This window comes from Tetranychus urticae, chromosome 1 (assembly GCF_039701765.1).
Source record: "Tetranychus urticae isolate SD_2017Ah chromosome 1, NJAU_TeUrti_SD_1.0, whole genome shotgun sequence".
In the NCBI taxonomy this organism is placed as follows: domain Eukaryota; kingdom Metazoa; phylum Arthropoda; class Arachnida; order Trombidiformes; family Tetranychidae; genus Tetranychus; species Tetranychus urticae.
This window is the reverse complement of record NC_142958.1, coordinates 7,505,976-7,529,951: the sequence shown is the minus strand read 5'-3', so window position 1 is coordinate 7,529,951 and position 23,976 is coordinate 7,505,976. Positions and strand designations below refer to the sequence as shown.

General features: G+C 31.9%; 3 protein-coding genes across 5 annotated transcripts; all 3 read left to right on the top strand.

The window, feature by feature from the left end:
- Nucleotides 1–9: 9 nt before the first annotated feature.
- LOC107367352 (rho guanine nucleotide exchange factor 10) lies at nt 10–16,010 on the top strand. Its single transcript, XM_015935047.3, has 2 exons — nt 10–1,553; nt 13,537–16,010. Exons 1-2 carry the CDS (start codon nt 188–190, stop codon nt 15,825–15,827), a joined length of 3,657 nt encoding a protein of 1,218 aa, XP_015790533.1. The 5' UTR covers nt 10–187; the 3' UTR covers nt 15,828–16,010.
- A 397-nt stretch (nt 16,011–16,407) lies between these two features.
- On the top strand, nt 16,408–19,228 carry LOC107367362 (kelch-like protein 3). 3 transcript variants are annotated; one of them, XM_089269826.1, is made up of 3 exons: nt 16,408–18,397; nt 18,606–18,683; nt 18,893–19,228. In XM_089269826.1, the coding sequence occupies exons 1-2, from the start codon at nt 16,575–16,577 to the stop codon at nt 18,655–18,657; spliced, it is 1,875 nt and encodes a 624-aa protein (XP_089125952.1). In that variant the 5' UTR covers nt 16,408–16,574; the 3' UTR covers nt 18,658–18,683; nt 18,893–19,228. The 3 variants fall into 3 exon arrangements, with proteins under 3 accessions (XP_089125952.1, XP_025017676.1, XP_015790549.1); XM_025161908.2 differs by lacking the exon at nt 18,606–18,683 and having other exon boundaries at nt 18,896–19,228; XM_015935063.3 differs by lacking the exon at nt 18,606–18,683.
- Nucleotides 19,229–21,357: 2,129 nt separating this feature from the next.
- On the top strand, nt 21,358–23,136 carry LOC149094471 (solute carrier family 60 member 1-like). Its single transcript, XM_089267759.1, has 4 exons — nt 21,358–21,602; nt 21,668–21,826; nt 22,036–22,488; nt 22,550–23,136. The coding sequence occupies exons 1-4, from the start codon at nt 21,395–21,397 to the stop codon at nt 23,113–23,115; spliced, it is 1,386 nt and encodes a 461-aa protein (XP_089123885.1). The 5' UTR covers nt 21,358–21,394; the 3' UTR covers nt 23,116–23,136.
- The last annotated feature ends 840 nt before the right edge of the window (nt 23,137–23,976 follow it).

The window sequence follows — 23,976 nt, the reverse complement described above, 5'->3', positions numbered from 1 at the left end:
TAGTTTAGCCAGCTTTAGCGAGCCAATTTTTTGTCTTCTGATTTGAGCTTGTGAATAGACAACTAAGTGGCTATTTGGGTATTTAACTGTTATTTAAAAGATTAATGACAATTAACCTAGTGTTAATAATTCAACTCTCTTATGTTCTTGTGATTATTTAGTTGATGAGGAATCTAAAGACACCAAAATGGCCTCTACCAGCATTGATATTACCGATGCAACAACCTCACAACCCACTGTCAGGTCTAACCTTGTGCTCCAAGACTCCGCTTCACTTTCCTATAACAATTGGAAGAAGACCAAGACCACGTCAAATGTTATCCAACAGCCGATCTACCGAGAACCACTGTACATGCTGTATGATGATTCTCATAGAGCCCGAGCAGAGGAGAATATTTATGAGGAGGTTGATTTTATGACTCTTTCCTCACTGAGAGCTCAATACGCAGACACGTTAAGCCTTCAAAGTTGGAAGAAAAAGGGAAGCAAGAAAACACTTTCAGGTACCTCATCATCTTCATCGTTTACACGTTGGTTTTCAACTCGTAAAAAAAATTCACCTACTCTTAGTAACGAGGAGGAAAGTGCTTATATGGATGTTAAACTATCTAAAAGACAGCGACCACCATTATGTTTGCCCTATATACCTCCTAGTGGATTAACCCAAGAGCAAATTAAACGGCGTTACATTGTTGGTTCCATAGTGGATTCAGAAAATTCCTATATTAATTCTCTACACCGTTTGATAGATGAATTTAAGAAACCCATGGAAGAAGCTACACCACCTATTTTGAGTCAAAACAAGATTAATATCATTTTTTACCGGGTCGAACAAATTTTACAGTGTCATACCATTTTTGGCATTGCTTTGAGTCAATGTGTCCGTGAATGGGATGAAAAGGAGAAAATTGGTGATGTTTTCATCAATTCCTTTTCCAAATCTATGGTTTTGGATATTTATTCTGAATTTATCAATAACTTTACCAATGCAATGGAAACTGCTCGCAAAGCATCAAAATCAAAATCAGCTTTTGCTCAATTTTTACAAGGCAAAGCTACTTCTAGTCCTGATCGTTTGAGCTTCTTTGGTCTTATGGTTAAACCAGTTCAAAGATTTCCACAATTTATCCTTCTCCTAGATGATCTACTTAAACATACACCAGCCGATCATCCTGATCGCATGTCCCTCCAATTAGCCCTGACTCAACTTGAATCTCTGGCTGACCGTCTAAATGAAAGAAAACGCGACTCGGAAAGACATTTCGCTGTTAAACAACTTCTCAAAGATTATCTTTCAAATTCAACGACAACCTCCTCCAATCGTTACCTTCTCCGAATGGATTCCGTTTATGTTCTTGACCTTGATGCAAGCACGGGCCTAGTGTTGAAAACAAAATGCCGAAAGCTTTACCTTCTCAATGATATGCTTGTGTGTGTCAGTGTTCCTTCAAATAGGTTAAAATTCCAAGCATCTCTTCAAGATGTGGATGTAATAGATGATGTTAAACCAGCAACCGACAATCTTATGGCAAACTCAGTCTTACGGACCAAAGGTTAGTTAACTTAAATTTAATCATAAAAATGCCGTCTATTTTCATCATCATCATCGTAATCTTCATTCATCTTCTCCTTCTCTTTCAATCAACACTTACTTTTTTTTAACAAAATATTATCTTAACCTGTTTCCTCCTCTTCTAACACCCTACATTTTATTCTCAATCAAATTGTTTATACGTTACTAATTTATAAAAGACTTTTATCACTTTTCTGACTCAATTAGCTTCATGCTCATTCCATTTTCACTTGTACATCATTCTTTCAGATCTAATATAACATAGATGAGAGAGTGTTATGAGAAAGTCATCCCAAAAACTTGAGCATATCGCTCTTAACTACTCTTTCTCATGCCTCTTGACTCTCTTTTTTTTCAACTTAAACTTGAGCATTTCATACTTATTTATTTATACATTTATATATATACATTACATTTATTATCATTACCTTTTCTTGCACTTTTTCATTAACTTCTCTTTCCTGATAATCTGTCAAAATAATATCGAGTATCCGTGTGGACCGTTAAATTGACCTGACCCATTTTGTATTGTCTCACGATTTTTTGATTAATCCTCTAAAAGAATCCTTCAACCTTGGTGACGAGCCCTCAGGTTGATTATGAGTTAAACAAAATGATGATGACGATAATGATGAACAAACTTGAAACTTTTGTTATCAAATTTTTTATCAATTTTCATCAATCGTCTTCCCATCAAAAAACATTATATCATAACTTGGCAATCCTTTGTCATTCATTTCTTTGATTATTTCTCAGCTATTTGATTGAAGACTATAATATCGTTATAAAAATCCAGGAAAAAAAACATGTTGCTCAACAGAAAATCATTTTTCTCATTGTATCTTTCAATTTAATTTATCCTCGTTATCAGTTATATTAATTTCAACCAACCATTTGAACAAAAAATGAACAAAAAAGCTCATCTTTAGGCTTATTTTTCTTCCCTTTAACCAATCATTCATCATTAAGTCGCCATTATTCCACTCTTTACCGTGCTTTATTAGTTTTCATTAAATGCTGCAATTAGTATATTTATAATATTCAATTCCAACCACCATTAATCGGTGTTATTATCTAGTCTATGAAGCTAATCATCAAATTAGTCATTGTTTCATCCTTTAACCTCACCATGCCATAAACAAAAGATGCATGTCTGGTAACAATCATCATTTTTATTCATCCTTAATGTTTTCTTTTTTTTATATTCTAACCTTTTCCGGTAAACATTCTGGGTGCAAAACAATTAACAATTTCATTTTCTTCTCTCTCTCAAATACCTTTCCATTTTTCTCATCATTTCATCTTCCTCTTCATCATGTACAAAACAAACCGCAAAGAAACTGAAAAGACATATTTATGAGTTTTTACCAATTTTCCGTCTCAAGTGATTATTGTTCCCTTTTCATGATTGTTTATTCAAAATAATCTAATCTTGGAAAGTTTTACACTCATTCAATTTCTTTCTTTCAGTTAACCGCTTATTTAACCATCATTGAGTTTATCAGGCTTGCTTTCACCAGGGTTTCATTTCAAACAATTTACTTAAAACTAGCGTCTAAACAATTATGCTACTGTCAGTTGAACCTTTGCATTGTTTTACTTGTTCCTCTCAAAATGTTCATTTGCTAATCTTCAACTGATCCTAAACTTTGATCAATTAAACAATTTAAGCTGATATTTCAATATTGTGCTCAGTATTGTTATCATTGTTTACTAAAGTTCATAAATAGCGTATCAATTTGTTAACGAAAGTGTAAAAATCATTAACATCTGGAAAGCAAGAACCGGTTAATAATTCAAATATCCAGTTTTATATCGCAACTCGTTTCACCCTTTTTCAGTACAATCACAAGTTTAATGGTACTATGTTGGTCAATGTTTTTTATCTTTCGCTTCTTCCGTGTTTTTAATGCTTTTTGCGTGGTAGGTAACATTTGCAAATAAAACGACCAGTTTCTGTCATTACTGAACATCATGAAATGAACGAAAATAGCCTTCAATTTAATCTTAAGTGCTAATATCTGTGGATTTACATCATCACTCATTACAGATCATTACTCCTAGCACTTGATCTGTTTCACCTTAAAATGTTTCACTCTTTTCCATCCATGAGAACTGTTAACACTTTTGATTTCACTAATTTTCTGAAAGTTTTTTTCTCTCTCTCAAAGATCCAAATCTTTATTGAATTCAGTGACAATTGATGCAAGTGTTGAACTTTTTTTGCAAACAAAAATCTCTTTACCTTCAATTTACTTGAGCTTCATGCTTTCATTCAATGCACGCACACGCGTTTAATGTGTTTACATGTTTATGTGTTTTCATTTGAATGTCCTGAAAAATTAACTTTTAAATATAACACAAATTAATGATAATTTAATGTGGGCATAATGTTTATACGCATCTTTTGCTAGCCTAAAATGCTCATATTGATCCCGTCTATTAACTGTTTTTGGCTTATCGTTTAGTCTACCATTTACCTGTTTTTACGGCCACTCAATTGATGTAATTGTTTAACTGTCGTCTCATCTTCATAATCAGTTGTAATCTGTTTGAGGTTTTGCAAGGTGTTTAACTGTGTGTGTGTGTGTTTAAAAGGAACCAGTCCTGAGGGTTTGTCACCAACCTTTCTCTCTCTTTTCAAGCGTAACTCAAACAGTAACATTGAGGAAGAGAGTAAAAGCATGAGATAATTGATGCACTTTTTCCCATTAATATTGTTTTCATCTCGATCATCCTAAACCCTATCCAAATTGTGCCTGTTGTTTTCATATTTCACTTGAAAACTCTGTCTAACTGTAATTTTATGATATCATAAATTCAAAAGGTTGACTTAAAATTAAACTTGAATTTCTCAGCCAATGACATTTATATTAGACTTAACTGAATAGATATATTTCACCAGCACAAATTGAATTGACATACATTCAGAGTATTTTTACTCATAATTGCATTTCTCATTGTTTATTTTCTCGATATTATTTACTTCTGTAGCCTTAAGCCGCTCAAAACTTTCAACTTAATTTCACAGTTTTTTCAGGTATCACTATTAGTATTACAATTCCCATCGCACCCTTTCATCTGTTATTTACGTTCATTTCAAACTTAATTAACTTTCATCATCAACTTAATTTGCTTTATTTTCATATCTTCCCAATAAGATCTGCTTTCAATGCTAATCTTACCAAACCTTAACTGTATCAATGCTGGTGAAAATCGAGTGTCATTACTGGAAAAATTGCTATAAAATATGATATTTTTATCTGATAACTTTTTAATTGCTAATTTATTCATTACAATCTTAACGGATTACAATTTTACCTAAACAATTACAAACTCATATAGAGATATCAATTATAGTTGACATGTTTTTTTCAGCATTTGTAACTTTATAAGTTTATCCTTTCAATTACAATCAACTAATTTTAATTTTACGCTCATTTTTAGACTCATTTTTGGGTCACTTTTAATCAATGAGATAGTAAACTGTCATTATTTAGAGACAAGAAGCGGTAAAGCAATATTGGTGTGAAACATTTGGACTGATGATTTCAAAGTGTTCAGTTTGTAAGAATTATATCCACTTAGTATTCATTTATTCAACTTTTTACCTTTTTTACCTTGAAATTTGTTAAACTAAACTGTTTTACATATCAACTCATTTTAGGGGCTCAATGTATGCCTAAAATCGCATTATTACGCTTCCATATAATCATTTTGTTCAGGTTACATTTTGGTAAATATCATTAAAAAAAACCTGATTCTGAATATTAAATACATTTCCATTGTACCTATGCATCAACACATGAAATGTTTTAATTGATCACATTGACATCTTGAGTTACCTTCATGAAACCTCAAACTTTCACCCAAACTATTTTTTATTACATATTTGATAAAACCATAAACTTTTCCCTACCACTTATTGCCTTTTCAATCTAACCTTGGGTTAAACTTTCTCACCTTAAAGCAAAGGTATCTTAATTAATTTGCTCATTTGATATCAAGTTTTGCATCTCATTTTTATATCATGTTTTTGTTGAACACAAAATGCTCATTTTACTTACAATGAGACCATTTCGTGGATACAAAATTCAACAAGAAAATTGCTTACCTTATCTATCATCTTCTCATGTAACTTACCTTTGAAGTATTTCATTAGGTGTGTCACTGATGATCCAAATCTTAATTTTTCTTCTTCTTTTTTCAACACAAAATTCATTTTATTTTGCCATTTCTGTAATAATAACGGTTAATGAAGTCACCTTTATTCCAACCTTATTTTCAATCAAAGACATGATAAGTTATAGCAATATACTTTGCTGTATAATTTTTGTGCAACAATAAATGGATATAATTAACAGTATTACTTTCATTTTTCTCATCATCATTATCCTCCTCTGTTCACACCATGACTTGAAATTCATTCATAATGTTCATTTTTTTCAATCATCATTTAGTCTATTGAAAAAGGTAAACAGTGTTTTTCAGTGCGACACTTTTCAACCCAAGTGACACATTGAAGTGTTTGTTTATTAATTGCTAGTTTATCATTTCTCTGGCTTTATCCTAAACCTCATCTTAATAGCTTCAACCTAATTTGATATTTTAAATTGTTAATGCAAGCTTTCATTTGATGAGTTGCCACCTTTTATTACCTCCTATTGTTATCATCTCTTGTCTCGGCCCTTTATAAACCTTAAATTGTTGAATTAATTAACTTTACCACCTTTAAAATTAATTACCTTGTTATCAAAATATTCAATTGCGATTCTCAGACTATTGTCATTATCATTTCAACCAACTTTAACTTTTTAAATGGAAACATTAAATTGATGACAATTACTAAACTTGTTATTGTATATGCTAATGAGTCCAATTTAAAAATCTTGACCAGTTGTGCATGTTGACTGAGCAAATTATTAAGTTATCATGTTTGACTTACAAAACTTCAATCATTACCCAGTTGATAACCATGATGATTACTATTTCTATGTATTAATCATGAATATTTTGATGAATCAGTTTCCCTTACAGCTTTCCTGTTTTTCTTGAAATGCATTGACTCTTAAGTTGTTATCTTTTTACAACAATCATTGCTGAATAATCTTAGACTATTATTCATGCAACTTGTTAACATTGTTTGTTCAATGAATCAATGTTCACTATACACCTTGACATCTATTGATAAAATGATGACTCCTACAATTTTATTGTTTTGTCCATCATATTTAATCTAAAGTCAAATTGTTAGCAATTATAAACAAAGTATCCCAATGCTCATCATTTTTACATCATGATTCATGAACAATGTTATAAGACAGTCAAATTGCTCAATAATGATCAATGATCCTTCGATACCTTGAATTCATTTCAAGGGCCAAAAAAGCAACTTTTTTGTTACTCTTTTCAACCTAAAATGACTTTTTTTACCTCTCAATTTCAGTTGAAAGCTGTAATTTCATTTGACATTTAAGTCTTTTATTTTATAATTAAGGGTTATACTCAATGCTATTAACTTGTTAACTGTGACTTGAGTAAACAAAATGCATGAAACATTCTTGAAACAGACTTCATATAATTATTTATGCCTAATTAATCAGATAATTCAGCTTAATATCATGTTGATGATCAACAATCAACATCTAAAATAATTATTGCGACAATGGCTTTTTTACCATTAAATTAATTTTCCTACCAAATGAACCTTAATCAGTTTTAGCCTTAATATAAATTTGAATATTAGTTGATAAAGAGAGATATAAAATTTCCAGTCCATAACTCATTTAATTTTATTATTTAATAAGATTAATGGTGAAATAATCATAAAAAAGGTATAAAAATAACTTATGATAAATGATTGAAATGATTTTACTTTTATTTCTCCTTTCTTTTTTTCTCCATCTGATCTTATAACCTAATAATTGAATTTGATGGTTAATTGTAACATGTTTTACAAGGTATATAATCAGTACTATCAAGATTCAGAATTATGATTTTTAGCCTTTCAGATTTCAATATCTAAAACTAAATTCTTTCAACTATTTTCTTCTTCAATATATTTTTACATGCATTCTTAAACGATGATAATAATACCAACTATAACCTTATTATTTCAATTACCCTAGAGGCTTACATGTTATTGATGGATTAGCTTGATTTGTGGTTATGATTAAGGCTTATTTTGCTTCCATTACTTTTTGTGATACATTTTTTTCCTTGCTTTATGAATAAAAAAGCAACTTGATAAAAGGGTGTGATCAGGCCACTTATTCAACAATATCATTTGTTTTCTTCTTCCTAATCTATTTTCAAGCAAATGACCTGAGCTTATTAATTTGATCTGGAAGGGTTTTGATTGAAACGCTCAAACAGATTAAACAATTGTTTCTGTCTTCACTTTTTTAAACCTTTGATGACCAAGAAAAATAATTTGCTTTCATTTTTTAGCAACTTGCTCGTTATTACATGAAATGTTAATCCGTCATAATTCAATATTAACAGGTTTCATTGTTTTTAACTCGATTCATGTTGGTCTATTTTTTGGTCAACTTTCATTTTCATCTGTCATTTCAACAGCTATATTCAGCTCGACTGTCAATTTGTTTACAATCAAATGTTTTGTTTCTTTCAATCAGCTTCTAAATTATCTCTATTGATCAAACATTTTTTAATTACTTGCTTCTCATTTGGTTGTTAATGTTAACTCTAGTTGAATGGATGCTTTGATTAACTTTGAATTTCAAATTGCCTTATATCTTGTAATTTAATCGTGACTAGTTTGGGAAAAGGGTTTCATTATTTACTTAATCTTCTTCCTTCTTCTCATCAGTATTTTCAAAATTATTTATAATTGAACATATTAAATCTCATGTTAATATTTGAAGTTACCCTTGTCATGATAATCATTGTAATGGTCATTCCCATTGATCTGGTGTTTCTTTCATGTATTTCAATTATTTCAATTATAATCAATTTGTTGACTTTCACTTTTAACTCTCCTTCAATGAGATAATCGATTTTTGGGTTTTTTTAAAATTGATGTTAAACCTTTTCTTTCTCAGCATCAATCTTCATTTTCATTGATCAATTTCATTCATCTTCACAAACTAGTCACGTCAATCAATTGACAATTGTTTTTATCCAGATCGATAGTGAATTCCCAAACTCTTTATTACTACCTATCACTCTAACCATGAAGTGAACATGAAAAAGTTTTGAATCTTTTCCTTTTCACTTGATAAAACTCAGGTCAATGATAAAACATGGTCCATAAATCTGCAAATAAAATCATTGTAATGAAGAATGATTACCAATAATCTTATTTATTTTATCCCTTTCTATTAACATGATTATCCCTCCTCAGGAATACATGAGATACCTTTAACCTGGCAGAATTGATGATTAGCCAAGATAAAACTGTAATTTTAATCCGAGCAAATCAATATTTTATCTCCATTTTCATCTGCAATTCCATGATGTAAAAATCATTTCTCTTCCTTACTCAAAATCTCATGTGGAATAGGTTATAATAACATTTAACTAAAGCCATAATGATAATAGTAAAACCAAGCCGTGAGATTCCTTCAGAGACTTGAAGAGTAAGTCTACTTTTAAACCATCAACATCGCCATTTTCATCATCATTATCATCATTTTCTTACAATCGATCACGAGTCTCTCTTTCTGGATCTTACCTTTGATTGTATTCGACCTACCTTTCACTCTCTTGCCGCTCATTACTCAACTCATTTCCTTGCAATAGTTAAAAAAACGATGATGTTAATGATGTTTTTGGAGATGAAAAAAATGAGAAACAAAGAGCACTAAATGATTATTTGAGTGAGACACGTTTTGTTTGAGTTGAACAAAATACTAGGTGAACGATTTAATGGTTAATCGATAGTCCTTTGAACCATTCAGTCTCTCGTTGAAATGCATTTCAATTGAAGATGTAAACTTATGCTTGGCACCATCTTCAACCAATGTTTTACATTCCTAAATGATATTAATTTTTCTTACGATTTATCTTTTCCAATTGTCAATACTTTGAATAATTTCCGTTTTTTATGCTTCCATGCATTTCCATGAAATTGCATTAATTTTAATGTTGCTCTGAACTTTTATGCATCTTCATCCATCTCGCAACACTACGTTGAACATGAACTCCACTCTTACCTGAAATCATATTTTTACCTCATAAAATGCTTCCAATCCTTTGTTTACTTTCGTGAGTTTCATGTCCATTCATTTTATTAGTCATTACTCATGTCATCATTTTCGGTAACTTCTGAAACTTCCACAATTTTTTCCTATTGTTGGAAGCCAAAATTTTTGCTATTTCATTCACAGTAATTTTAAATCTCATTGACAATTGATTCTTTGACCCAATTGTTTTGTCATCATGTTTGTTGCTGTTAATTTTATTAACTCTGTACCTCTCTTTGAAAAGTTTAATGCTTACTGAACATTAAAAACCTGATTATGGTGATCACGGTTAAACGAATTTATCATGAATAAAGTTCTGTTGCTTTTTGCGCGTGTTCGTATGTTTACAATACAACATGACAGTTGACTGCTGACGGAACTTAATTCATGCTATGAACATCTTTTCATTCCCTGCATAATCAATATCTTTTCAAGTAAATTTTCTTTCACCTCTAACTTTATTTCAAACCTTTTATCCTCTTGTCCAGTTGTTTCAAATCGCTTCATCACCTTGACCATTACTTTCATGATGCTTTCCTTTCCAATAGACTATAAACTCTTTACCAAGCTGATATTCAACACTTTGAGCTATCACTGAACTTATCTTTCAAAATCATCAAATGCATTGTTTTTTTCCGTCCATTAAATCATTATGATAGCTATTATTTCAACAATCATGATTGATTGAATCTTAAACAATCTCTCATCAACTTACTTATTGTCACATCAATTTTGTCTTGTGATGAATAAATTGCATTTGAATTAATATTTGATAAATTCAGTTTAATTCATTTATTCTTATTATTAAATTGCAAAAAAGTTGATCTGCATTTTATTGATGCCACAAGTAAAAAGTTGAACATTTCATTCAAGCTCTTTATCAACTATTCTGACCAATTATGATCATTATTTTTGGTTAATGTTTTATTTGTTGCCAAAAAATAATCATGATTATCTGTTGCATTTCATCCAAACTCAAGATTGTATCCTTTTCCCATTCTCACTCAATCTGATCGAAAGTTTCATTAAACCCACCAAAGATATATTGATCATGGAATGTTAATTGTTTGAATAAATTGAGAAGTTTGATGTTTTTATCTTTCTCATCTTTTCATATTTTTATTCCTTCTTCATCTCCTAAACAAGTCTTTATAATCACCTGAGGGATGAAACCCTCCTGAAACACACCCTGAATCGTTATTTTGTCTTGTTGATTGATTTTTTTCACCTTGTTCGTTAAGCGTTATCACCTAATTAAGTTGAATTGCTCTAGTTAACTACCAAACACTATACCTGGACAATTCTTTGTCATCAACCTTAATGCTAGTTACAATGTTTCAACTTGAAACTCTAAATTATTCTTGTCATTCTTGACCCTTCAGGTGTTACCCTGATTTTATTTCACTCTTGATTCATTGTTTCACAGATAATCTGTTTAGCTAAATTGTTAGTGTTAAAATATCACTTCACAGATTAACCAATAATCTGGATAAAAATGATCCAACTATTAATCTGTATTAAAACTTGAGTTTCAATTCAAATATTTTTGCTCATTTCATATAAAATATCATTGACAGCAAATATTGAGTTCACAATTGGTTTATAATTTAATTAAGATTGAAGTCAATTAAACGATCTCAATACAATTAACACGGAATGATATTAATGACTTGTTTCATTATCCTACAACAACCTCAATATTAACTCATCAAAATTTTTATTTTGAATATTAATTGATTTAGTTTTAAATGCGCTTCTAATTTAACTTATCTGATTGTTTCTGCCTTTTCTGGCTCTCTTTTCATCAATCGACTGGTTAAAGCTTTCAATCAGCTGACTTTTGTTGCACTAAATTAACATAATGACTTTTGATGTTGATTTAAATGATTGCAACAGAAAACTGGTTTTCATATTACAATCAGCCATTACTTGATTTTCATAAAATTTGACATGTAATTCAATGATTACAATGAGGTTAGATATTTAGTTAATATTTAACTTTAAACAGACTTATTACTAGGAATTTAGGTTAAGCATCATTTTACATTATTTCAAGAAACTGTTACATTTTTCACCATTATTATCTTTACTAATTCAATCGTCAGGTAAAACTGAATAACAATGACCATCTTCATTTTTGCTCATAAATAAAAACCAATTTTCACTGAAAATTATTATATTGTTTATTAACCCAATTACTTGATTAGATTCTTTCATTCACATTCATTGTAAGCTCATTTTTTTCACGTTCATCAGTTTCTGATTATTTACAGGTAAATGAGAGCTTCTTAACCATAGTCTGACCCCAATAAATTTCATTTAATTTATACATCATTTAAATTAGTTTCAATCAGTAAATTTTTCAAAATTACTCAACTTTAATCAAGCTGTAACTGATCAATTGATTTCTATCTATTTTTCAACCCTTTTCAGAATCAAAATTAACTTGTAAAACAAGAAATATCTTGATAAAATTCAATTTCAAATAAACTATTGATAACAATAGTAATTCACCTAACAACCTGAATCTTACATGATAAATCTCCAAGTAACATGATAATTTATCATTTTGTACACTTAAAAAGTAATATTTTGCTGTGTGCTTTTGAATCTTTCAAAATATTTATTTCAAGTTTAAATCATTTTTAACCTTACAAGTAGCCAGAATTAATTTAGATTGATTGCTTTGCCAACAGACGAGTAATGTTTTCCCTCACTTAAGCTCAACATTTAACTCAATCCTAAAAATCAACTTTTATTTTGCATTTACTGGTTGTTATAAATAATGCCTGCTATTATCAAATAATTATCTTGTAATTGTTAACCTTAAAGCTTTGATTCACAGAAAAAATCTAGCGGGAAATTCAATGAATTGTCCTTTCCTTTGTTCAGTTTGCTGGGCCTTTTCATTGTCGATATTTCAAGTTAACAGAAAAAATAGAAATTTATTTTTTCATTTTGATAAAAAGTTTAAATTGAGTAATCAATTACTTTTGTTACCTGTAATCAATGTCACCCAGATTTATCATGAATTGCTGAATGATGAGCTGCTAAAGCACAAACTAAAATTGCATTGAAATGATGGTATTGATGCTGATGATTGTGGTTGTAATTATGATGATTATATTTATTATCTAGATCTTTTCTAGTATTATTATGTCTTCTGTAAAAGGCAATTTAAAAAATGATACAATTTCTGAGCCATTCATGATAGGGAAGTGTAAAGGTTGAAGATCGTATTATGTCTTTCAGTTTAATCAAAGGGAATTCAAATGAAACTTTTGTTTACTCTTTTGATTGTCAGATACACTCGAAAAGCGTAACCAATTATCATTATTTTGTTCACAATTAATATTACATTTTATCCTTTTAACATCCAAAACTTGACCTGATTGGAAGTTGTCTTGTTTATCATGTTGATCATTTTTTCTTTTCACCATTATTGTTGATTTTTCTTTGTCTGTAGATAAAGGTTTGCATTCATTATGATCATTATTCCTATTGATCAATTTTAGGTCAAATTTCAAAGCTTTTTATTTCAATCTTTGTAATTTTCAACAATTCATTCAAATTTTTATAAACTTTGATGTTTTAATTTGATAAATTAAGTTCCTTATTTGTTTACAATTTCATTCCTAAATCAAATTTTCATTCCCATCCTAAAGATTTATTGAAGATGATGAAAATGACAGTGATTTTAATTTTAAATGTTAAATTTTCATGTTTCTAATTGTTATTTTTTTATCATTTTATTAGATTCAACGCCAACATCAACATCTCCACAACATTGTACAATTGAAAGGATGTATTGTGATCTAAACAATTTAATGCATGATCTGGAAATGATGAGTCGGATCAAAAATCTTATATCGTCTTTGCGCTTTGAATATAATGGTCTATCTCTTGAACTAGTTGAACAATTGAGTCGACAAATTCATAATGAGATTCGTCGAAAAGATAATCAGATAACTCTTATTGATCGAAGTTGTTTCCAATTACGAATCCGATCTAAAAACTTTAAAGATATAATATGCATACAAATGTCAGATCCAGAGGCTAAAAAAGACTGGCTTACTGATGTTCGTTTAGCCAAATTATCATTGGATAGAGCTAATAATCCAGCATGGGATATTGTCAGTGAAAATATCTCATCGTCAAGTGGCAATATAAATGCAATAACTCAACAAAGAGTTCCTCTATTTGTTAAGTCACTACCAATTTTTGCAACAACGGAAGGCAGTCAACTTACCTGTGCTCTTTATTACAAATTATATCAAGGATTACCTGGATATGATGATACTGGTTCAGGCGTATTGTGGATTTGTAATGTTAATGAAAATGGGTCTCAACTGGGTGCTTTGGCAACCAATGATTCAGAAATGGCTCTCATACATTCCTATGAACTGTGTGATTCTCATGTAACCTGCCTTGAACTGGTGGCCTCAGATTTAATTTGGATCGGTTTAAAGGAAGGACGAGTTATCATTGTGGATGCCAACTCTCCCGGTGAATGGCGTCAAATTGCAGCTTTAGAGACACCCGGTGAAGTCTCTTGTATTAAACAATTCAACCAATATGTTTACGTTGGCCTTACGTCAGGAGTGCTTACCGTTTATGAAATAGATCGTCTTGAAGATCCAATTGTATTATCTCTCAGCTCATCACCAGTCACCTGTTTATTACCCATCGGTAAAGATGTATATGCATGCTCGGCTACTAAAATTTGGGTCATTAATGGTGGAAATATTGAAAAAAGTTATTCCCTGGTTCCTGAAAATGTTGGCTCATCCGATTCACTTGATGATCTAGTTGTGACTAAGGAAGAGCCAAGGCCCAATTTATTAGCTCATTGCGGTATTGGTTTGTGGGTTAGCCTCATGAACTCATCAATTATTAAATTATATCACACCGAAACTTTCAAACACCTTCAAGATTTAAATGTGGCTCCCAACGTTAGACGAGTATTAAATGAACCCATTAGCAATGATTTACCTATCCATGTGACAGCCATGTTAGCCACTCGAGGTTTACTCTGGATTGGTACTTCTGTTGGAATAATAGTAACTTTAACATTACCGAGACTTCAAGGAGTTCCATTGGTCTCTGGTTGCTTGAATGTCGCACTTCATCGACACATTGGACCAGTAACCATACTACTCAGTTTAACGCCAGGAGTGACTTTGTCACCAGTAACCAATCCTTCAGGTCAGCGAGGTGGTGATAAAAATCAAGGAAATGTAACCGACTCTAAAACTGACGACGCTGAATCAATTTATGGACTTTATGCAGACCTGATGAAAGTTTGTGATTATGATGAGGTGAAAAAACCTTCTGGACAAACTAATCTTAGTGCAACTCGAATGACCTGGGATCTCTCTAATATGACGATCTCAGATGACTCAACCTCCGAGTCTGCCTCAAGCAGTGCCATTTACCAGGACAATCATCATCGATCTCATGGATCAACCAGTACTATACCAGCAGGAGCTCAAGGTTCAGGCCATACTTCACCCAAAGATGCAAATAATGTTACAAATAAACTATTAGCAGTTAATCCACAACAATTACAACAGTTTCAACACTCACAACTAACACAGCAACAGCAACAACTATTGGCGCCGCAGCAACACCAACAACAACATCAACAACATCAACAGCAACAACAGCAACAACAACAACAAACACAAATGCCGCTGCAACCCCAACAATCACAAATGCCACAGCAACAACAACCTCAACAACAAACTGATTCTCATTCCACACTATCTCGAATGGCAGCTAACTCATTGTACGATTCAAAACGAAGTAAGCCTTCAACTCATGGTTCGGAACCCAATGTGGCCACTACCTCAACCTCTATCAACCATCGTAGTAATAATGCTTCAATTTATGGTACTAATGGGTCCGTTAATTCAATGCAAAGTAGTTCAGTCAATTTAAAAACTGCTCTTCTGATGACTGGAGGAAACGGTTATAAGAGAGGCTTAATAGATAATCCATACTCAAGCCAACATGCTCATTGCATAATATGGGAATATAAATTGTGAAATTGAAAACTTACATTTATCGCAAAATCATTGAAAAATCATTGAAATTCATTAAAACAAAGCAAATCCATTCTTCATTCATTTCCGACTCATAATAACGAAAATATGCGCCAGTATCGCCAACCACTTTCATCTCTTCTGTACTTTTAATCTAATAAAACACTACCAATTGATTTTATTTAATCATATCAACAACATTAAATTATTTCTGCATTTATTAAAGATTAATCTTACTTAATTAAACAAATTGCTTACATTTTTTCACCATAAAACACAATTATGAATCCTCTTAATCACGATTCGATTCATATCACCAAATAAATGTCAACAATGGTAGGGGCCATCTCGAAATCAAGATATATAAGAGATAATTTAATTTTATTAATTATTTGGATAATCAAGGAAAATGAATTACTCGTTAATTATTTACTCATCAAAATATAGCGAAGTTAACTTTGTTAACTCGTACTTGTTTCATTTGCAATCTGAAAGATGTCGTTATAAATCAAAATAAAGCAAAATTTTCAGCTGGATGTAATTACACCATTTTCCCTGTACTTGAGAATATTATTATCAACATTAGCTTACTGTCTCATTGAGACGAAGATTAAATAAGTTAATCAGTAAAACTTGATTTATGAATGGGTCAAGATTTATTTACTTTTTCGCAATCAATAAGAATGATTCTGTATCGAAAGAAGTGACTGTGAATATTTTTTGAGCTAAAACAAGTGACCAAGTAAAGATATGAAAGGAAACAGCATGAAATCAACTCCAACTACTCGTGGTTCCAGTGCCAGTTCAAGTCTCTCTCGAAGTGATCGATGTATGAGACGTATGTTTGAATTAAGACCTGACCATTGTGATGTTACCTTGATCACGGAAGATGGTTACCATATCGAGGGACACAAAGTGGTTCTCTCGTCAGCTTTACCTTATTTTAGTGCAATGTTTACTCCTCGAAGTGGTTTATCGTATATCGAATCTGAACAAAGGGAAATATTAATAAAAAATATTGATGGTTCAGCTCTTGAAGAAATAATTAGATGGTGTTATAGTCTTCCTGTTGAACCTGATGAAACCAATGTACAACAATTGCTTGCTGGAGCCAAAATGTTGGATTGTCCAGAGATCGTTAGTATTTGTTCAGATTTTATCATCTCTCAACTTCATCCAGAAAATGCTCTTGGAATCTATTCTTTTTCGGACCTTTTAGGTTGTAGTGATCTCAATCAGTGTACTTTAAATTATATTTTACATAATTTTACGTCGATTATTGAAAAATCAGATGAATTTACACAATTGACTCCAGAAAGGTTGATAGAGATTATTTCTAGTGAACATATCGACACAGGTACTGGTGGTGAAGAAGTCGTATTTTCTTCTGTAATGAACTGGGTATCTTATGATGAAGAAAATAGGAAACAATTTCTTCCTCAATTGTTGGAACATGTTCGTTTCCCTAAACTTGCCCAGCAAACTTTACTTCAAATCGAAGATCAATATCCAATCATCAAGAGTTATCCTACTTGTAAAGATTTGCTTATTGAAGCAATGAAATATCACCTGAGCAAAGGAACCATTGTTTCCTCAAGTGCTCGCTTCCGAAATCGCTCACCTGTGATCAAACCTAAATGTTTACTAGTAATTGGAGGACAATCACCAAAAGCAGTGAAACACTGTGAATTTTATGATTTCACCACTGAACGTTGGTATGATTTGCCAAATGGTTTACCAACGAGAACCTGTAGAGCTGGTTTGGCCATTTTAAATAGTCATATTTACATTGTTGGAGGTTTCAATGGAACCACTCGTCTCAAGACTGTTCAATATTTTATCCCATCCAAAGGCCAATGGGTAGCCTGTCCAGACATGCAAGCTCGACGTTCAACTTTAGGGGTTGGCGTTTTAGATGATAAAATTTACGCTGTGGGTGGTTTTGATGGTACTTCAGGATTAAAATCAGCTGAAGTTTATGATCCTTACAAATGTACCTGGTCTTACATTGCCTCAATGTCAACCAAAAGATCTTCTGTCGGAGTGGCAACCCTTAATAACCACATTTATGCAGTTGGTGGGTACGATGGTGCATCGCGAAGCTGTCTTTCCTCCGTTGAATATTATGACATGACCAGAGATTCTTGGCATCTTCTCCCTGAAATGTCTCAACGTCGCAGTGGTGCCTGTGTCAGTGTTTTAGATGGCAAACTATATGCCATTGGAGGCCATGATGGACCTGCTGTGAGGAAAAGCGTTGAATTTTATGATCCTGTTGCCAATTGTTGGATGCAATGTGCTGACATGATTGTTGCTCGACGAAATGCTGGTGTTGTTACCAAAGATGGTCTACTCTATGTGATTGGTGGTGACGAAGGTTTTGATAATATTGCTTCGGTTGAAATTTATGATCCTCGTAAAAATCAATGGACAATGTTACCCCAAGAGATGTCCATTAAACGCAGTTACTCTAGTGTTGGTATTATTGATAAATTTAAACCTTTAGACGATGATGTCCTTGTTTCGGTCGCTTCTGGAGATGCTGTTGAACAAGGAACATCACATATTGATAGGTGCGTATCAGAAAAATAAGAGGAAAACATTCAGTAGCAAGAAGAAAACATTTACTCGTTAATCCAGCCTGTTGAATCTACTCTTTTTTACTCTATCATCATAATAATTATCCTCATCATCTCCTTGCCTGTCTCCTTTCGCGCTTCTCATCATCTTTCCAGTTTCTCTTTTTTTATTAATATATTATTTCTTTATTCCCTCAATCAGATTATCTCAATTTATTAAATATCCAATCAGCTCCTGTCTTTTCCTCATCTGACTCCATCAAATTTGGTTTTTATACTGGTATTACTTTGCATCGTATCAATTAGTATTTATCAGGCTAGTCTTTCCTGTTGACCTAGAACTTAATACGACTTTCCTTTTTTCGTTTTCTTTCTCCTGAATGTTTTTTTTTCGCTAATTAGACTTATCATTACTATCGTTGCTTTTTCACTTATATTAATCTCTCTTACTAATCATTTTTACTTATGTCTTCCTTATCATTTATACAGCAGAGAGCTTCATGAATCTCGATCAACATAAAAATCATCATCAACGTGAAATCAAAAGAACAACAATTTGGATAATTGTATGCAACAACCAATTTGAACAATTTGCCAACATTTTGTTTAATGTTTAATTACCCTAAGCCAAGTTAGGCTTTCAAACATTTCAACATCAAACCATTTTTATTCAAAAAATTCAATAAGCTGATCAATCAGTCAACCAATGCTTCCTCATTTATCAATGGCGATAACTATTATCATCATATAAATTTCATAATTTTTTTGTTTGTCATCAATGTACAGTTTTGGTGTAATCAATAACTCTATTTTATTTGTTCATTATCTCACACTCGATTCACTCTCATTTACAGGATCATACCTGATAAGACGTAAATCTCCATTAGTATTATTTTGGAATAAGTGATGAATTCAACTCTAATTGTTATTTTCTTATCATCTTATTAGATTCAAAGTCAACATCAACATCCCCGCAACATTGTACAATTGAAAGGGTGTATTGTGATCTGAACAATTTAATGCATGATCTGGAATCGATGAGTCGGATTGAGGCAATTGGTATTACAATGTAAATACAAAAAGGCAACAAAGATTCGGAGTGACTATGATGAGGTCGAAAAAGCTTCTATGGTGTTTTAGGTCACAAACTAGCCTTAATGCAACTTTCATGACCTGAAATCTCTTCAACATGACAATAACAGATGATTAACCGTCCAAGTCTACTTCATCTGCGACCATTCACCATTATAATCATCTTTTATCTAGCAGATTAACTAGCACTATACAGTAAAACTCAAGGCTCAGTCAATTAACCCAAAGATGTGAATAATATTTTAAATGCCCTGTCAAGCGTTAATCTCCAAGAGTTGGCCTTTTCTGACGTGATGAGATTCCTAAAATTTAAAAAACCGTCTAAAGAACATCATAAAATTGCAGTTACAGAAGCATCGATACAACTCCTTTTCATTATCTTCATCATGTCTCAATAAATATCTCTTGTTCATTACCCAAACAGTATAAATGTGTAAATATCCACTTGATTTGTCATGAATCTGATTGTACATGAATCTGATTAAAGGCTCTTTCTAAATAAACTTGAGAAACCTTCTGAACAAACTAAACTTGCTATCGATTTAAATTGATATAATGAAAAAAGCATAATTGTTTTCTTGTGGTGCCAGTATGAAACATTCAAGGATAATATTCATTGCCAAATTGTTTGTTTCAATGTTTGTTGCTAAATTTTGTTTAAATTTCCCATAAGCAGAGGTACTTCAAAGATCTCTGCAGTTTATAACTTAAATATAGCAATCCTTCAGATCTTTTCGTTCAGAATAGTTTTCCCTGTAATAGTAAAAACCTTTTCAACTCTTCTCACTTCAAAACATTCCGATGAAATACTGATCTTTTTGTATGTTATTACATCATATATGACATCAGTTAATAAATTTTTCCCTATTTTACGTATTTTTCAGATAATTTTAAAACGGTAAATACTTCATGAACCAAAATAAGATTTACCTGTTTAGATTTATTTTATAACTTAAAGTTTATTTCTCCTCAAACTCAGAAGGCAATAAAATTCAATACGAATTTGATTTTTATTAATTATTCTTCCTTCACTCAATTCAGTTTAGTTTATCGACTGTCAAAATCAAAATCCGTTGTTTATGTAGCTTTATTAGGGTTGCTACTAAAAAGACAAAATTAAAACAAATTGACACAACTGGGAACAAACGGGCAAAAATTAATTTCTTTCAAATTTAGACTCTTTTGGTTTGTAGCGACATCGAAACTATTATAAGATCATTTGTGGAGTCTAAAAATTTGTCTGATGAAAAGTGTTCGAGAAATTTGAGATCTAAGTTGAAACTTCTAATGGCCGACCAGAATTTTTGAATTTTTCACAGAATAATTTTCTGAAAACTCATAAGTTTTATCGCTTGTCTCAAGCACAAAGTGACTAACATTTCTATTTTAATTGTTTCATGCGTTTGATAGAAAGATTGGATATAATTTAGATTTTTTGATTAATTATCAAAGTATGAATCGATAAACGCTCTGGGAGACATTTTTGTTTCAGATTTTGTTTTAATGACAACTGGGAAGGCCTAGCATCTCCTCCTTATTATTATAATAATAATGCTAACCTTATGTGCGTAATCAAGAATATGATTCTACCAGTTAGCTCAATGTGTTATCTCATTACTGAAAGCAGACTTCTAACTTCTAATTTTTCAAGAATTACTCAGCAAAGTTAGATAGAAGATTGAATTTTTAGTTTATTACTCCATTCATACTTATGCAAATATCACTGAGATTAAATGAATTTATGAGTCTAAGATACAAAATTAGTTTTATTATCCAGATTTAACTAGATTAATAAACCTCAAGATTATTGGGTGAAGAGTATAAAAAACAAGATACAATTTTACGACCATTCACTACAGAACTCTCAACTAGATTATTAAATATCTGAGCCTAACAGAAATGAAAATAATACGCTTTATTAGTGACAATAGGTACAGACTATTTAAAACGATACTCGCCTACTTTGCATATTTTTGCATCGGATCAGCGACAACACTTCTCGGTTCCAGTTTACTTGATTTACAAATACGTTTAAATGTTGATTTTGCCAAAGTTTCCTATTTGATTCCCTTCCGTAGTGCCGGTCACATACTTGGATCTGCTCTGGGTAAGTTTGGATAATCTGGTTCAGTTAAATGTCACTTTATTCAATCTGGTGTTTCTGATTAACAGCTGGTTTGATCGAGCAAAGATTCAACCGATCTCTTCTTTTATGGATAATCAATTTGATCTCTGGAATTTTTCTTGGAGCTGCTCCATTCTTTACCAAATTTGAGTTTACTTCAGTATTTCTGGTAATAGCTGGTGTTGCTCATGGAATGGCAGATATTTGTAAGTCGATAAAACATTTGACCGCAAACAGTTTAGTTTGCTGAAATGGCTTATGTGTGAATGCTTCTAGATCCTTCATAAACCATTGCAACAATGAATTTATTATTAATACAATGACTAGTAACCCAAGTGATCCTTCAAAGATCGCTTATGCCTTATCAAAATGGTTAAAACGAAACCCTTCGGACTGACTTATTTTTGCTTTCTAGTGTGTAATACTTCAGTGACCAGCACTTGGAAGGAAAAGAGTACGAATTGGTTACAAGTTCTTCACATGTCATGGGGAATCGGTTCTCTACTAACTCCAGTTATATGTCGTCCATTTTTATTACCAGAAGAAAGTCTTGAACCAGATTCAAGTGCTTTAATAACAGCAAACACAACTGCGAATCCAGTGATTGTATCAATTTATACTGCCAAAGATGTAATGATTCAATATGCCTTCGTGATCATTGGTCTTTTATCAGTAATCGTTTCTTTCTTTTACGCTTGTATATATTTCCGAGAAAGAAGTATCACTGAATACAGTAAAAAAGAGGTGAACGCCGTCAACATTCAAGTGCCTCAACCATCTTCACAAATCAGTCCATGGAAAAAGTATATCGCCATTTTCCTAGCAGCAGTGGTTGGCCATTTTGTTTATAGCTTGGAATCAGTTCTTGGTAAGTTTATTATTGCCAAATTTATTAGTTATTTCAATTGATTAATCCTTTGACTTTACAGGTTCCCTTGGAGCTTCATTTTCGGTCAAATCCGATCTTCATATGGACAAAAAGACTGGTGTTTTACTTGCAACTGTTTTCTGGTCTTGTTTCTCCTTTTATCGATTAATCTTCATCCCATTAACGTTCATCGTAGCTGAAGCTAAATTATTGGCCTTTAGTTTGTTACTTACTTTGCTTGGTATCGTTGTTTCTGTACCATGGGCTAACAACAATGAGGCTTGTCTTTGGGCTGGATTCACACTTGTTGGATTGGGAATATCGACCATCTTCTCATCTTCATTTGGAATGCTATCAAGATATATCGTTATTACTGGCCAAATATCATCTATGATTTTTATTCCTGGAGTTGTTGGTGAATCATTTCACCCTGCAATTGCAGCTACTTTACTGGCTAATAGTCCAATTTTATTTCTCTATTACAATGCTGCATTAGGTTTTGTACTTGTTATTTCATTCTTGGCATTGATGATATATTGTAAAACGGTGTTAAAAACACCAACTGTCCATATTGCTCATCCCTCAATAGGACCAAGGTTCTCAACACTCAGTGTTAGCCATCATTAAAGAAACCTCATTGACCCAAAATATTGTGCAAAATTATTCATTTATCATTAAAAAACAATATTCTCTATCAAAAACAATGCATTTGTTGCTAAAAAGACACAAATAACACATTTGTAACATTTATGCATCAAACTTGTCAACAAAGTGGGCAAAAACGAGCAGAAATCAAATTCTTGCAAATTTGAACTCTGTAAATCCGTAAAACTATAAGAACTACGTTCTTCAGTACTATTAAAAAACTTCTCCGATGGCCAGTGTTTGAGGAAATTGAGGTCAAAGTTGAAACTTCGATCGCATTTCGTGCAGTTGTTTGACCAGATTTTTTAATGAAACTCATTTCCGTTATATAATTTTTAATTCTCAATCAGAAAGTGCGCTTATTTTGAGAAATAAAGTTTTATATTTTCTGTAAAACTCATAAGTTCGATTTTCAATCAAACCGACCGATTTTTGTGACCGCAAGAGATAAAGGTCTGAAACTTATTCATCGTGCATAAAAATTGTTTGCACAGATCATGCGTTCGTAGAACTATAAAAACTACGTTCCTAAGTACTATTAAAAAACTTCTCCGATCGCCAGTTTCCGAGGAAATTGAGGTCAAAGTTGAAACTTTGATCGCCCTTTGTACAGTTGTCTGACCAGATTTTTCTATGAAACTCATTTCCCTTAAGTTAATTTAGATGCTTAACCAGAGAATGTCCTTATTTGGAGAAATTAAGTTTTCTATTTTCTGTAAAACCCTAAAGTTCGATTTTCAATCAAATCGACCGATTTCTGTGACCGCGAGGGTTATAGATCTGAAACTGATTTTTCATGCATAAAAATTGTTTACACATATTGTGAATTGGATATTTTTTTCA